The 16,361-nt window shown below is 43.9% G+C and overlaps 2 protein-coding genes across 4 annotated transcripts in view; one reads left to right on the top strand and one right to left on the bottom strand.

The window, feature by feature from the left end:
* Positions 1-6,417, top strand: part of epm2a (EPM2A glucan phosphatase, laforin) — a 65,354-nt gene extending 58,937 nt beyond the window's left edge. The window contains exon 4 of the mRNA XM_073056588.1: positions 5,986-6,417. Within this exon, the coding sequence (XP_072912689.1) occupies positions 5,986-6,245 (260 nt within the window). The 3' untranslated portion in view covers positions 6,246-6,417. The remainder of the gene's footprint in view (positions 1-5,985) is intronic.
* Positions 1-14,565, bottom strand: part of tbp (TATA box binding protein) — a 44,298-nt gene extending 29,733 nt beyond the window's left edge. Inside the window, exons 1-3 of one of the 3 annotated variants that reach the window (XM_073056585.1) lie at positions 14,420-14,565; positions 13,102-13,284; positions 40-368 (exon numbers count right to left, since the gene is read on the bottom strand). In XM_073056585.1, the coding sequence (XP_072912686.1) occupies positions 40-368; positions 13,102-13,158 (386 nt within the window). In that variant the 5' untranslated portion in view covers positions 13,159-13,284; positions 14,420-14,565. Of the gene's footprint in view, positions 1-39; positions 369-8,325; positions 8,557-12,082; positions 12,213-13,101; positions 13,285-14,419 lie in introns of those variants that run through there. The other 2 variants (XM_073056586.1, XM_073056584.1) reach the window with 2 other exon arrangements.
* Between the last annotated feature and the right edge of the window lie 1,796 nt (positions 14,566-16,361).

Below are 16,361 nucleotides of genomic sequence, written 5' to 3'. Positions count from 1 at the left end.
CCAACACCTTATACAAAAAACGCTAAGAAAGGTACTTACTGTAGCTGCGGTACAATTCCTGAACTCTCAGAAGCAGGAGTAGCTGGAGTTATGGGTGTCATGGGAGTCATTGGTGAGGCATAATGAGATGTGATGCCTGGTAAATTAGTTGTAGTCATTGTCTGTGAATGAAAGAGCTGAGGCGGTTGATTAGAAGAAACCTGTGTTGCTAGTTGAGATGCTGTGGACTGTTGTGCTGCTTGTTGTTGCTGTCTTTGCTGTTCTTCCAAGAGAGATATGCTGTTGGAGCTTTGGACAGGCTGCGGAGTCAAGCCTGTGCCATACGGCATCATTGGACTAAATATGGTGTTGCCTGGTGTCATGATACCCTAGATATGGGAAGACAAATGGAAATTAAAATTACATTAGTTTCCAAATATTACAACTGCAACTTATATTTGTTTCACTACCTCAGCCACCTACCCTACAACCCAACAAAACCTTTTCCCTCCTGTAATTCTCGCTGCCATGATCACTGCTCTACCACAGGTAGCTAATCTAAAAGGCTTCTCTGGTGTTCACTTCCTAATGTATACTGCCGATCTCCTCATAAGGCTAACCTGTAAGACAATTTTTTGACCATGCTTTTGGGCACTCAATATCAAACATAGAACACCAGAGTACTCTTTGGCCCATGATATTGTGACAACTGTTTAACCTCTCTAAGATCACGTCATAAGAGCAGAACTAGGCCATTTGATTTGACCCACCAAGTCTGCTCTGCCATTCCATCATGGCTGATCTAATATCCCTCTTAAACCCATTCTGCCTTCTCTCCACAACCTTTGATGCCCTGACTAATCAAGAACCTATAAACCACCTCTTTAAATATACTCAATGACTTTGCCTCCACAGCCATCTGTGGCTATGAATTCCACCAATCCACCACCTTCTGGCGAAAGAAATTCCTTCGCATATCTGTTCTAAAGGATGTCTTTGTATTCTGAGACTGTTCGCTCTGGTTCTAGACTCCATCACTAAAGGAAACATTCTCTCCACACCCATGGTATCTAGTCCTTTCAATATTTAACAGGTTTCAATGAAATCCCTCCTCATTCTTCTAAACTGCAGTTTGATGGCTCAGAGCTCCTTCTCTGGCAACCTTTCATTCCCAGAATCATTCCCATGAACCTTCTCTGGACCCTATTCAATACCAGCACATCCTTTCTTAGATAAGAGGCCCAAAACTGCTCACAGTACTCCAAGTATGGTCTAACCAATGCCTTATAAAGCCTCAGTATGACATCCTTGCTCTTATATTCTAGACCTCCCGAAATGAATGCTAAAATTGCTTTTGCCTTCCTTACCACTGACTCAATCTGCAAATTCACCTTTAGGGAATCCTGCACAAGGATTCCCAAGTCCCTTTGCACCTCTGATGTCTGAACTTTCTCCCCATTTAGAAAAAAGTCTATGCTTTTATTGCTTCTACCAAAATGCATGACCATACAGCTCCCTACACTATATTCCATCTGCCACTTGTATGCCCATTCTCCCAATCTGTCCCAAGTCCTTCTGCAGACTCCCTGCTTCCTGAACACTTCTTGCCCTTCCACCCATCTTTGTATTGTCCTCAAACATGACCAAAAAGCAATCAATTTTATCATCTAAATCATTGATATAACGTGAAAAGAAGTGGTCCTAACACACAGCCCTGCGAAACAAAACTACCGTAGATTCCGGATTTTAAGCCGCTACTTTTTTCCCACATTTTGAACAGCTTTGAACTTTGCGGCCAATAATCCGATGCGGCTAATGCAAGGTTTTTTTCATGCCGCCTCGTAAACATTTTGCCTCGTAACAGTAGACCAATAAAATTGATGAGTAGTTCACAGAGGTCCAATGAAATTGTACGATAAATCAAGCGCACTTTCACAATTAAATTATTGTAAATCAGTCATTTGTACTCACCCTCATCAACATGGAAAACACTCGAAGCATTGTGCTACCTACCCTACTTAGTTTAAACTATATTTGTTTTCTGTACTACATCGCGGGATGCTATGACGTCACACCCGGTTTCGCGGCGTCTTGTGGGAAAATGCCGTTTGCGATGAAACGGAAAGGAGGGGGGAGCGGATTACGCGAGCGGCTTTGGATCCGAGCGAAATCTGCTTTTAAATGCCGTTTGCGATGAAACGGAAAGGAGGGGGGAGCGGATTACGCGAGCGGCTTTGGATCCGAGCGAAATCTGCTTTTAAATGCCGTTTGCGATGAAACGGAAAGGAGGGGGGAGCGGATTACGCGAGCGGCTTTGGATCTGAGCGAACTCTGCTTTTAAGTTAAAGGTATCAATAACTTTTCCTGGTAGGCTGCAGTATATATATTTTTTACCAGTCGTTAGGAGATATTGGAATGTTGTTCAGTAAAGAAGTATACGCAACGTATATTTAAAAGTAGCCGCGTACGGGCACGGTTCGAAAAAAAGCATTTGCAATATGTATTTGTTTTTGTTACCATATGGATTTAATTAAAAGTTAAAAAAATCCTCACGTGTAATATCTTTCTGTGTAAATATCTCATATTACAACGTGGGACACCTGCGGCCGAAAATCCGGTGCGGCCTAAAATCCGGTGCGGCCTTTACATTTAAAAAAATGATTTTATTTCTAAAATTAGTGCCAGCAGCTTAAAATCAGGTGCGCTCTGTAGTCCGGAATCTACGGTAGTCATTGGTAACCAACCAGAAAATACCTCTCTTATTCCCACTCTTCCACTCCTGCCAGTCAGCCTATCTATCTATGCTAGTATCTTTCCTGTAATACCATGTGTGGCAATGTGAAAGGCCTTTTGAAAATCCCAGTAAACAACATCCACTGTCTGTCCTGCCAGTTATTCCCTCAAAGAATTCTAACAGATTTGTCAGCCAAGATCTTCCCTTAAGGAAATCATCCTGACTTTGGTCTATTTTATCATGTACCTCCAGGTACCCCAAAATCTCATCCTTAGTAACAAACTCAAATACCTTCCCAACCACACAAGTCAGGCTAACCAGCTTATAATTTCCTTGTCTGTTAAGAAGGCCCCCTCCCTTCTTAAAGAGTTGAATGACATTTGTAACTTTCCAGTCCTCTGAAACCATCCCAGAATCTAGTGATTCTTGAAAGATAATTACTAATGCCTCCGATCACTTTAGCTACCTCTTTCAGAACCCTGTGGTGTAGTCCATCTGGTCCAGGTGACCTATCTACCTTCAGAAATTTCAGCTTCTCAAGCACCTTCTCCTTAGTAATAAAATCAGTTGCCTTCTACTGGTTTTTAAAAGCTTCCCATCCCTTTAACTGCCCATTAATTCTCAACATGTTATATGCTCCCTTTTTTTGTTTTTATGCTGTCTTTAACTTCCCTCATCAGCCACGGATGCCTCATCCTCCTTTTGGAATACTTCATCTTTGAGATGTACTGCACTTTCTGAATTGCCCCAAAAACTCCAGCCATTGCAGTTCTACTATCATCCCTGCTAATGTCCCCTTCCAATTAATTTTGGCCATTTCATCTCTCATGACTCTGTAATTCCCAATGTACTACTGATGCACCTGACTTTATCTCCTTGCTCAAACTGCAGAGTGAATTTTATCATATTACAATCACAGTCTACAAAGAGTTCCTTTACCTTAAGCTAATCAAATCTGGTTCATTACACAACACCTAACCTAGAATTACCTTTCCCCTAGTGGGCTCAACCACAAGCTGTTCTAAAAAGGCATCCTACATTCTTACATTCCCTCTCTTGGAATCCAGCAACAACCTGATTTTCCCAATCTACCTGCATATTGAAATCCCCCATTACTATTGTAACATTGCCTTTTTACATGTCTTTTCTATCCCCCATTGTAATTTGTACCCCACATCCTGGCTACTATTCGGAAGCTTGCATAGAACTCCCACCAGGGTCAATTTACCCTTGCAGTTTCTTGACTCTACCACAAGGATTCTACAAACTCCAATCCTGTGACCTCTTTCTAAGGATTTGATTCCATTTTTTACCAACAGAGCTACCCCACCCCTTCTGCCAACCTGCCTGGCCTTTTGATACAATGTATATCTTATGAAGTTAAACTCTAACTATGATCTTTTTTCAGCCACGACCCAGTGATGTGCACAACGTCATGAATTTAACTTCTAGCACAGATTACTTTCCATGTCTTTTTGTACATTATTTAGACGAGTTCCTGTGAATACACTGGTTTGTTTCAGTATGTCTGGTGACCGATTATGGATACTCCCTAAATTACAATTTTCAGTCTTCTAGCAGATTTAATTTAATACCAAAAGAGGAACGAGCCATTTAGCCCATTGAATGTGCCCTACCATTCAATGAGATTGTGGGTAATTTAAAACCAAGTGTCTATTTTTCTGCATACCTTATCAATGGTAGTTTAAAAAATGATTAATTTAAATTTTTAAATTAACTTGCAGAGCATCAATTACCATTTGTAGAACTTATTCCAAATTTATACAACCTTCACTATATAGAAATGTTCCTTCCTTCAGTCCTGAAAGACCTGGCTCTATTTTTTTTAGACCATGCCTTCTAAATCTAGCGACTCAGCCAGAAACAGATATTCTCGAGCCACCTAAATCAGGACCCCTTAATATCTTGAAAATTAATCAAATCACACCCATCCCATCCCCAAATCTTATTTTGTGAGCCACTCCTGTAGATGGGAAGGAATGCAGAGAGATCTGGGTGTGCAAGTGCAGAATTTACACAAAAAACACATGTGGGTAAAGTGAATAATTAGAGAAGCCAACGAAATATTGCAGAATTATTGGTTGGGTAAATGAACCCAAGAATGGAATTTATGCTATTGCTACATAGGGCACTGGTTGGATCACATTTGAAGTTTTCTGTATGGTACTGGTCTTATGATTTAAGCATTAACATAAATGAATTGGAAGCAGATCAGAGGATAGGATATGAGACTTAAAACCTGGAGAATGCAGAATATTTGCAGGGAAAGAGTGAACAGGCTAGGCTTTTATTCACTAGTGTTTAGAAGAGTGAGAGGGGACTTGAATTGAAACACAAGGTTTTTATGGATATGAAAGGGATACTTCCTCTTGAGAAACTCTAGAATTATGGACCACCGTTTAAAATAAGGGGTTTAAGATGGTTAAGACGATTTTTTCTCTCTTGGAAGGTTATAAGTCTTTGAAACTCTTCCACAAAAAGCAGAAGAGGCCTTGAATGTTTGAGAGGGCAAAGGAGAGGAGATAAGAGTAAGCAATTAAGGTTACAATCAAATTAACTATGGCATTATTGAGTGGCAGAGCAGATATATATAAATAAAAATAAACACTTCCAAGTCTCCTCAAAGCTGCTATATTCTTCCTAAGGTGTTCTGTCCATACAGGAATATAGATGTTATTAGTATGTAAAACCAAAGCTTTGTCCAGTATTTGAATGACTTTAAAGATATTGCTTTCCAGTCTTCTACATAAAAAGACAACATTTCAGTCTGATTATTTTCCGTATTCTCCATGACATTTTTAAAGATCTGTGTACTTGGATCCTTAGTTACTTTAGATCATTTTTAAATGCTTCGAGCTTCTACTTAGAACAAAGTTCTTAGGGCTTCTGCAACTTCCTCACCAACTTGCTTTATAATTTAGAATAGAGATAGGTTTTTGTATCTTTTACTGCACTGCGTTAAGTCATTGCTGTTATTTGGTTTGTTAATTTTAGGCCTGATTCATAACATAAGCAAAGATTGTTAAATAGGATTTGTGCACCAGGAATCCATTAAGAGAAAATTAGAACAAATAGTTAAAACTGCACCCAAAAGCACAATACTATAAATGTTACATATTTTGTGATCTAGAAATAAAAACCACAACAAAAACACTCATCAGGTTATACCACACCTGTTATGCTGTTGTTCCTTTCTGTTAGCAACCTTGCTGCTTCTTTAGCATTTCTGTCTGTTTTTTTTTTAAAAAAAGGCCGAGTTGCTAGCTCAACACTCAACGAAGTATGGATGGAAAGCATGGAAGGAGCTGGCTGGTTTCAAACCTGGGATCACTCGCTTCGAAGTTCGGTGCAGATGCCACTATGCTATCAGCTGGCTACATCTGTCATGTACAATCAAGTTACTTTCTCTTTCTGTCCCCCCCCATTCTTTCCACTCCATTGCCCAGGGGCTCAGGGGTACGTTATAGCACAGTTGGAAAAACAAATAAGATTTGTTACTGTACTGTTTTAGCAAAAGACTGAGTCTTCTGTGCTACAGATCTGAGATGCCTATTAGATCCAAAGTTATTGTGGCCTAAAGGGTACTTTGCTACGAGAAAGCTAAATTAATCAAATACCTTGTCTATCTACCTAAACATTATCACTTATGTTTAGAAACAAATCAACAAATTATCATGTTGTAGCCACTAGCACTGTGAATGGGTCATTAAATTTTCCCAATATCTACAGTAAATAGAAGGTTCAGTGTCTCTGAAGGTAACTATGTACCATTTCAACTTACAATTCAAAATAAATACATTTCCCTCACTGGACTATCACCAGATTTTGAGCCCAAGTTCTTGTAGACTCAGGTCAAAAAGTTCCAGCAAATAGTGAATCCCTACAGCATCCACCCACCTGTCTCAGGGGCCAAGGTCAGAACACTGCAAGGTATCAAGCCTCCATGGTGCACCTGGCCAGGTTCTGAAAACCTGTGCTGACCTCTTGGCTGGAGTTTTCAATGACATCTGCAACCTCTCACAACATAGAGGAGTGAGATAGACTGGCTGGTTGAATAGTGTCACCACAACCAAAACCAAGGAATTGATCGTAAACTTCAGGAAGGGGAAATCAGAACACACAACAGTCCTCACTGGCCTATGCAAGGACCTTGGTCTGCTGCAAATCACCTACTGCCATAGAAAGTCTACAGCTGATGCAATATCACTGCTCATCATTCTGCTTTGGAGCATCTAGACAACATCAAGACATATATCAGGCTGCTGTTTATCTATTACAGCCTGGTATTCATCACCATCATTCCCTCAATGTTAATCACTAAGCTTCTAAACCCAGGCTTTTATGTCTCCCTGTGATTGGATTCTCGACTTCATCAAGAGACCACAGTTAGTATGGATCAGTATTAATATCTCCTCCTCAGGTAGCTCCGTGAGGATGTGCTTAGCCCACTGCTCTTTTTTCTAAATTCATGACTGTGGCTAAGCATAACTCAAATGTCATCTATAAATTCTCAGATGACAGTACTGTTGTTGGTACAATCTCAGAAATCAAAGAGGCAGCACACAGGAGTGAGTTAATTTGGATTGTTGTGTCACAACAAAAACCTTGCATTCAATATCACCAAAACCAAGAAACGGGCTGTGAAAGGGTAAAATCAGAATGCACACCAGTCCTCACTGAGGGTCAGCAATGAAAAGAATGGTCAGTTTAAAGATTTATCCTGGACCCAATACGTTGCTACAACATCAGCATCTACCCGGCAATGTGAAAAATTGCCCAGGTACATCTTGTACACAAGAAAGAGGACAAGTCCAACCCAGACAATTATCGCCTTATCAGCCTATTCTCAATCATCAAAGTAATGGAAGGGGTCATCAACAGTGCTATCATGCAGCACCTACTTGGCAATAATGGCCAGTTTGGGTTCCGTCAAGGCCACTCAGCTCCTCACCTCCCTGACCCAAACATGACCAAACAGCCAAATACCAAGAGTGAGGTGAGACTGATTGTCCTCGACATCAAGGCAGCATTTGACCGAGTATGGCATCAAGATGCCCTAGCTAAAATGGAGTCAATTGGAATTAGGGGGAAAATCCTCAGTTGGTTGAATCATAACTGACACAAAGGAAGAAGATTGGAAGCCAATTATCTCATCCTCAGGACATCATTGCAGGAGTTCCTCAGAGAAGTGTCCAAGGACCAATCATCTTCAGGTGCTTCATCAGTGACCTTCCTTCCGTCCAAAGGTCAGAATTGGGGATGTTCACAGATGACTGCACAACGTTCTGCACCATTCACTACTCCTCAGATAGTGAAGCAGTTCATACCCAAATGCACCAGGACCTGGATAACATCCAGACTTGGGCTGACAAGTGGCAAGTAACATTTGAGCCACACAAGTGCCAGGCAATGACCATCTCCAATAAGAGAGGATCAACTATTGTCCCTTGACATTCAGTGGCGTCACAATCACTGAATCCTCTACTATCAACATCGTGGGGGTTGACAGGAAACTGAACTGATCTAGCCATATAAACACAGTGGCTACCAGAGCAGGTCAAAGACCAGGAATTGTGCAGTATGTAACTCACCTCCTGACTCCCCAAAGCCTGTCCGCCATCTACAAGGCTCGGGCCACTCACTTGGATGAGTGGCTCATTTGTAGCTATGGACTCACTTTTGTAAACTTCAGTTCTGAATGTTATTTGCTTATTTTTATTATTTGCATGATTTGTCTTTTTTTTCTGCACATTGAATGCTTGATGGCCTTTGAACTTTGTACAGCTGCTGCAAAACAACAATTTCATGTCAAATAAAACAGTGATGTAAACCTAATCCTGAAATGCACCACAGCAGACATCTCAGAATCAGGTTTACTATCACTGGCATGTGTTATGAAATTTATCAACTGAGCAGCACCAGTTCAATGCAATACATGATAATATAAAATGGAAAAACAAATAATTAGGTAAATCAATTAAAGCAGATATATGTATATTAATAGATTAAAAATAGTGCAAAACAGCTGTGTGCATACATCTACTGATGCTTCTGGACACATCATCAGTGATGTTCCTGGAATCATCAGGTGTATCGGGTCTTTCAACATCATACACCCTTCTCCAGGTGACCCAGCCGGGGCTGATCAGACCCCAGCTTGTGTCCAGATGGCTAGCTACACATGACTCCATGGCTCCCCTCTCTTGAGCCACAGCCACCTTGAGGCCCTCTCTGCCGCATCGGTGGTACTACAGATGGCTCTCCTCTTCCTCTCTCCCTCGATGCCCAAATTGCTGTAGGCTCTGGCTTAGGAACAGGCTGCGAATCCCCTACAACCAACTTCCACTGGGAGACACCCCGCTCCCCATCCAGCCTGCTGGCAGTTGCTGACCAGTCCTGCATACTTAGATAGCTTCCTTTCAAAGGCCTCTTCCAGATATATGTATATTGAATAGATTAAAAATAGTGCAAAACAGAAATAATATATTAAAAAAGTGAGGTAGCGTTCAAGGGTTCAATGTCCATTTAGGAATTGGATGGCAGAGGGGAAGAAACTGTTCCTGAATCACTGAGTGTGTGTCTTCAGGTTTCTGTATCTCCTTCCTGATGGTAACAATGAGAAGAGAGCATGCTTGGGTGATGGGGGTCCTTAATAATGGGCGTCTCCTATCTGAGGCACTACTCCTTGAAGATGTCTTGGATTCTACAGAGGCTAGTATCCAAGATGGAGCTGACTAATTTTATAACTCTCTGTAGTTCCTGTAGCTCCCCCCATTCAAGACAGTGATGCAGCCTATCATACGGTCTCCACAATATAACTATAGACATTTTCGACAAACTAAATCTCTTCAAACTCCAAATAAAATATAGCCCCTATCTTGCCTTCTTTATAGATGCATCGAAATATTGCGACCAGATTAGATTTCAGAAATCTTGACACCTCAGAACTTGAAATTGCTCACTCCCTTCAATTCCAATCCTTCTATGAGGACTGGTTCATGTTCCCTCACCCTACCCTACCTTAAGTCCACAATAAGCCCTTTCGTCTTACTGACACTGAGTGCAAGGTTGTGGCTGCAACACCACTCAGCTAGCTGGTATATCTTGCTCCTGCACGCCCTCTCATCTCCATGAGATTCTAACAATAATGGTTTTATCAACAGCAAATTTGAGCTATGCCTAGCCACACAGTCCTGGGTATAGAGAAAGTAGAGCAGTGGAATAAGCATACACCCCTGAGGTGCTCCTGTGTTGATCGTCAGCAGGGAGGAGATATTATTACCAATCTGCAGATTGTGGTCTTCTGGTTAGGAAGTCAAGGATCCAATTGCAGAGGGAGGTACAGAGGCCCAAGATCTGCAGCTTATCGATCAGGATTGTAAAACACTGAGCTATAGTCAACAAACAGCATTCTGACATAGGTGTTTGTATTACCTAGGCGACTTATGCCACGTGAAGAGCCATTGAGATTGTATCAGCCATAGACCTATTGTGGTGATAGGAAAATTGCAGTGGGTCCAGGACTCAGTGGTAAGGCTCCTTTTCATTGACTACAGCTCTGCCTTTAATACCATCATTCCAAATAAACTGATTCCTAAACTCCGGAACCTGGGTCTTAGCACTCAGATCTGCAGCTGGATCTTCAACTTCCTCACAGTCAGGACCCAGGCTGTAAAAATAGGGGACAAGCTCTCCTCTACAATCACTCTGAGCACTGGTGCCCCACAAGGCTGTGTACTCAGCCCCCTGCTGTATTCACTGTACACCCATGATTGTGTAGCCAAGTTTCCATCGAACTCAATATGTAAGTTTGCTGATGACACCACAATTGTAGGCCGTATCTTGGGTAATGATGAGTCTGAGTACAGAGAGGAAATTAAGAATCTGGTGGTATGGTGCGAAGACAATAACTTATCCCTCGACTTCAGCAAGACAAAGGAATTGGTTGTTGACTTCAGAAGGAGTAGCGGACCGCACTACCCCATCTACATCAGTGGTGCGCAGGTGGAACAGGTCAAAAGCTTTAAGTTCCTCGCGGTGAATATCACAAATGACCTGACTTGGTCTAACCAAGCAGAGTCCACTGCCAAGAAGGCCACCTGCACTGAAGAAATTTGGCCTGTCCCCTAAAACCCTCACTAATTTTTATAGGTGCACCGCAGAAAGCATTCTTCTAGGGTGCATCACAACCTGGTATGGAAGTTGTCCTGTCCAAGACTGGAAGAAGCTGCAGAAGATCATGAACACAGCCCAGCACATCACACAAACCAATCTTCCATCCTTGGACTCACTTTACACCGCATGCTGTCGGAGCAGTGCTGCCAGGATAATCAAGAACAGGACCCACCCAGCCAATACACTTTTTGTCCCTCTTCCATCCGGGAGAAGGTTCAGGAGCATGAAGATTCGTACGGCCAGATTTGGGAACAGCTTCTTTCCAGCTGTGATAAGACTGCTGAACGGACCCTGACCCGGATCTGGGCCATACCTTCCAAATATCCAGACCTGACTTGCACTACCTTACTTTCCCTTTTCTATTTATGATTTAAAATTTAAATTTTTGTTATATTTAATTTGATTTGTACTTCAGGGAGCGCGAAGCACAGAATCAAATATCACTGTGATGATTGTACACTCTAGTATCAATTGTTTGGTGACAATAAAGTAAGTAACCTTGCTGAGGCAGGAGTTCATTCTAGACACGGTCAACCTCTCAAAGCATTTTATTACCATAGATGTGAGTGTATAATAGTTGCCTTTTAGAAGCAGATGGGAACTTTTGACAATAGCAGTGAGAAGTTGGAAATGTCCTGTCAGTTGGTTTGCACAAGTTTTCAGAGCTTTACCAGGTACTCAGTCGGGGCCTGTCACCTTGTGAGGGTTCACCTTCCTCAAGGACAGCCTAACACTGGCCTCCGAGACAGAGATCACAGGGTCACCGGGTGCAGCAGGGATCTTCACATCTGTAGTTATATTCTCCCCTTTAAAGCAGGCATAGAAGGCATTCAGCTCGTCTGGTAGTGAAGTATAACCACCACTCATGCTATTGGGTTTCACTTAGTAGGAAGTAATGTCCTGCAAACACTGCCAAAGTTGATGTGAATCCAATGTTGCCTCCAACCTCGCTCGAATTCTCTGTTTGCTCTTGAAGTAGCACTTTGCAAGTCATACCTGATTTTCTTATACAGACCTGGGTCACCAGATTTAAATGCCACAGAACTAGCCCTCAGCAGATGACATACCTCCTGATTCATCCATGGTTTTTGGTTTGGGAATGTACAGCAAGTTTTTGTGGGCACACACTCATCCACACAGGTTTTAATGAAGTCGGTAACAACTGCGACATACTCATCCAGATTTGAAGATGAATTCCTGAATACAGTCCGGTCCACTGATCCAGTCCTGTAAGCACTCCTGTGCTTCCCTTGTCCATACCTTCTTGGTTCTCACTACTGATGTTGCAGTCTACAGTCTCTGCCTATACACAAGGAGAAGTACAGCCAGGTAATCAGACTTTCTGAAGTGAGGACATGGAATGGCACGGTAGACATTCTTGATCATGGGGTAACAGTGGTCTAATGTGTTGTTTCCTCTGGTAATACAAGTGATCTATTGATGGTAATTATTTAGTGACTTTTTCAGGCGGGCCTGATTAAAATCCCCCAAAACGATATTGATCCCAAAGCTTGAATCATCTGAAGCTTGCTTGACATTGGCCTGAGTTGGAACGTACACTGCTACCAAAATGATCACAGAAATCTCTCATGGCAGGTAAAACAGACAGCACTTAATTGCAAGATATTCCATGTCTGGTGAGCAGAACTGGGACAACACCAAGAGGAGTTGATCATGAGGCATACACTTCCATCTCTGCTTGTGAGACACTCTGAACTTTAACTCCAAGGATAAATGATTTAACATCTTCCATGCTCTACCCATTAGTTTCTCAGGCTCAATCCTGCAACTTTGGGGTTCTAATGGTTTTCAGTCAATCATTGTTTGGGTTTTTTTCCTCCATTTCGTCGATGGCTACATTCCCTGACATTAAACTTAACCACCAAACATCTTGGGACCTTTTCACCCCAAAGTCCCAATAACTTTTACCAAGCTCAAAATCTCTGTCCAATCCTCAAATTCCTTCATGGTTTCAATTCACATGTCTATAATTTTCATATATCCAGAGCTTCTACCTCCCATTCTGATTTATTTAACAATCTGCTGCTAGATCATTCCTGGCAATATCTTCAACCACACTGCTAAAGCTACTTCTAGTTTGCTGCATAACTTCCCACCTTCAAAATAAGTAACTCACTACAAACTTGGTATTTTGAGAAAGGTGACAGGAATATGAATTACATAGAACTTACTTGTGGTGACGATAATCCTTGTGCATAGGGGGGCATACCGTTGTTAGCTTGATCCATGGCTGAAGTGTGATGCTGACACTCCAGGGGAGACTGATCCACACTTCTTCTTCACCTCAATAACAGGGTACAATAATTCCAATGTAGTTTCAGTATTACCGCATACTTAAAATACTCACGATTGAACTGTGGGAAAAAGGAACAGCAAGAAATCACAACCCAGTGAATGGTGGGAAGGGTAGTAAGTGAGAACATGAGTGAGAAAATATAAGATGGAGTGCAAATAATCTGGGGGGAAGAGGCGAGGACAGAGGGGGGAAGGGGGAGTGGGGAGTCTGGAAGAGGGGGAGGTGGGGGAACAAGAGTGGGGAAGGGGGAGTGGGGTAGGGGAAGGGGGAGGGGTAGTGGGGATGAGGATTGTGGAAGAGGAGGGACTATGGATGAGGACGGGCTGAGTGGGAAGAGGAGAGACGGGGTGGAGAGGATGAGGATTGCAGAAGATGAGGGACTAGGGATGAGGATGGGCTGAGTGGGAAGAGGAGAGGGGGTGGAGTGGGGAAGAGGAGAGGGGGGTGGAGTGGGGAAGAGGACAGAGGGGGTGGAGTGGGGAAGAGCAGAGGGGGGTGGAGTGGGGAAGAGGAGAGAGGGGGTGGAGTGGGGAAGAGGAGGGGGGGTGGAGTGGGGAAGAGCAGAGAGGGGTGGAGTGGGGAAGAGCAGAGAGGGGTGGAGTGGGGAAGAGCAGAGAGGGGTGGAGTGGGGAAGAGGAGAGAGGGGGTGGAGTGGGGAAGAGGAGGGGGGGTGGAGTGGGGAAGAGCAGAGAGGGGTGGAGTGGGGAAGAGCAGAGAGGGGTGGAGTGGGGAAGAGGAGAGAGGGGGTGGAGTGGGGAAGAGCAGAGGGGGTGGAGTGGGGAAGAGCAGAGAGGGGGTGGAGTGGGGAAGAGCAGAGGGGGTGGAGTGGGGAAGAGCAGAGAGGGGGTGGAGTGGGGAAGAGCAGAGAGGGGGTGGAGTGGGGAAGAGCAGAGAGGGGGTGGAGTGGGGAAGAGGAGAGAGGGGGTGGAGTGGGGAAGAGGAGAGAGGGGGTGGGATGGGCCTTGGGAGGGTAATGAGAGGACGGAGGAAGAGTTGATCAATTCTGGTCGGAAACCGGTTCAGTTGCCGGCTCCCGCGGCCAAGCAGACTTTATCAGTGCACTCCGGACCCGCGTTGCCGCAGAGGCCGGACAGGCCCGATCGGGAAACGCAGCAGGTGCGACACCCTGATCCCGAGCTGCCGCTGAGCGGAAGGGAAGCCGGGCCGAGCACAGCCGCTCCGAAACCACTCACCGGTACAACGACTGCACGGCCCCGCGCTCGCCTAGCCGGCAACCCTCACACTAACCGCGCGCCCGGTTCCGGCACAGGCTCGCGCGCCCATCCATTCCCGGCGGCCACCGCGAGGCGCGACGGGACCGGTTACGCGCCTGTGCGCGAGGCAGTGGCGCGTACTCGGGGCTGGGCGGGGAGAGGTTGGTCGAGGCGGGTCTGAGGCGATTTTCATTCGGTTCTGGAGCGCTGAGGATGCGAGGCCTCAGCCACAGGTGGGGTAGGAAATGCTGGATGGTGTGCGTGGGGCGGGGATAGGGTGGCAGCGGTTTCCACTGTGTATGCGGGCTCTTAAGTGTATGGAAATCGTTCTTAATACTCTCAGCCCCAATGAACAGTCATGGAGCGCTTAAAAATTCGTTTCCTCTATCTACTTTGAAATCCCTGGTTGTAATGAAGGACTGGAACGCCTCTCTCTGGAGTCAGACATGGGAGAAATTTTGACCTGCTGCCTATCATACAAGTCTCTAAATATGTATACATACAAGACATGGAAATCTGGGAAATAAGGAATCGCTGTTGTCTGGTAAACAAGCTTTAGGAACTTGATCCATTTGCTTACATGGTCAAAGGCTGTGCTGGCACGCTAAAGCCAAGGGTGATTTTCATCCTTACCGTCTGAGAGGTAGTACCAGAGATGTAGGAAGTAGACAGTGTTTGTTAAGTTTTTGTCAAAAATCTTTACAGTAGGGTGGTTGTGTTGACGGGATGGCAAACATAGGAGTCATAATCACTCGTTTCTGCTTCGACTGTTATAAATAACAAGGGTACCACACACCTAAACAATTAGCAATAGAAATGTGGGCTGCAGGAGGGTGTAGAGAGGAGGTATGTGGGGACAGAATGAGGCGGAAATTTGAAGTGGCTTTGGGAATTGGGGTAGGGAGAATTAAAGCAGGGGATTGGACAAGGAGAGTCAGAGCATGGACATGACTAGGAGCTGGGAATGTTGGAAGGAAGGCAGGGTTATGGGTTATGAAAAAGACCTATCTTTTTCCATATTTACTTTGAAACAAATGGCATTGTGATCACTAGATGTAGCGTGTTCCCCTACACCTACCTTGTCTCATTCCCAAATGGGGGATCGGGTATTGTACACTCTTTTGTCGGTACTTCTACGTACTTTAAAGTAACTTCACCAGACACATTTGACAAACTATCCCCATCTAGTCCTTTTACAGTATGGGAGCCCCAATCAATATGTGGGAAGTTAAAATCACCTACCATCACAACCTTACATTTCTTGCAACAGTCTGCAATCACCCTACAAATTTGTTCCTCTAAATCCTGCAGAATATTGAGTAGTCTATAATATAGCCCAATACCTTTCTTATTCCTCAGTTCCACCCATAAAGTTTCACTAGACAAATTTGTCAGTCTGTCCTGATTAAACATTGCTGTGACACTTTCCCTGACTAGTAACACACCCCTGTCCCTTTAATCCCTCCCTCTCTGTCATATCTAAACAACGAACCCTGGAATATAGAGCTGCCAGTGCTGTCCCTCATGCAACCAATTCTCACTAATGGCTACAATATCATAATTCCAGGTATCAGTCCATACCCTCAGCTCATCTGCTTGTCCAACAGTACTTCTTGCATTGAAATATATGTAGCTCAGAACATTAGTCACACCATGCTCAACTTTTTGATTCATGACTTTGTCCGAGGTCTTAACAATATTTTTCTCCACAACCTTTCCACTGTCTGTTCTAGCACTCTGGTTCACACCCTCCTGCCATTCTAGTTTAAAACCTCCATGCAGCATGAGCAAACCTTCCTGCTATGATATTAGTCACCATCCAGTTCAGGTCCCAACCCTCTCTTTTGTACAAGTCCCACCTTCCCTAGAAGAGAGCCTAATGAACCAAAAATATGACACCCTCTCTGCTACACCAATTCCT

Source organism: Hemitrygon akajei, chromosome 9 (assembly GCF_048418815.1).
Source record: "Hemitrygon akajei chromosome 9, sHemAka1.3, whole genome shotgun sequence".
Taxonomy (NCBI): Eukaryota; Metazoa; Chordata; class Chondrichthyes; order Myliobatiformes; family Dasyatidae; genus Hemitrygon; species Hemitrygon akajei.
This window is presented reverse-complemented; position numbering and strand designations above follow the sequence as displayed.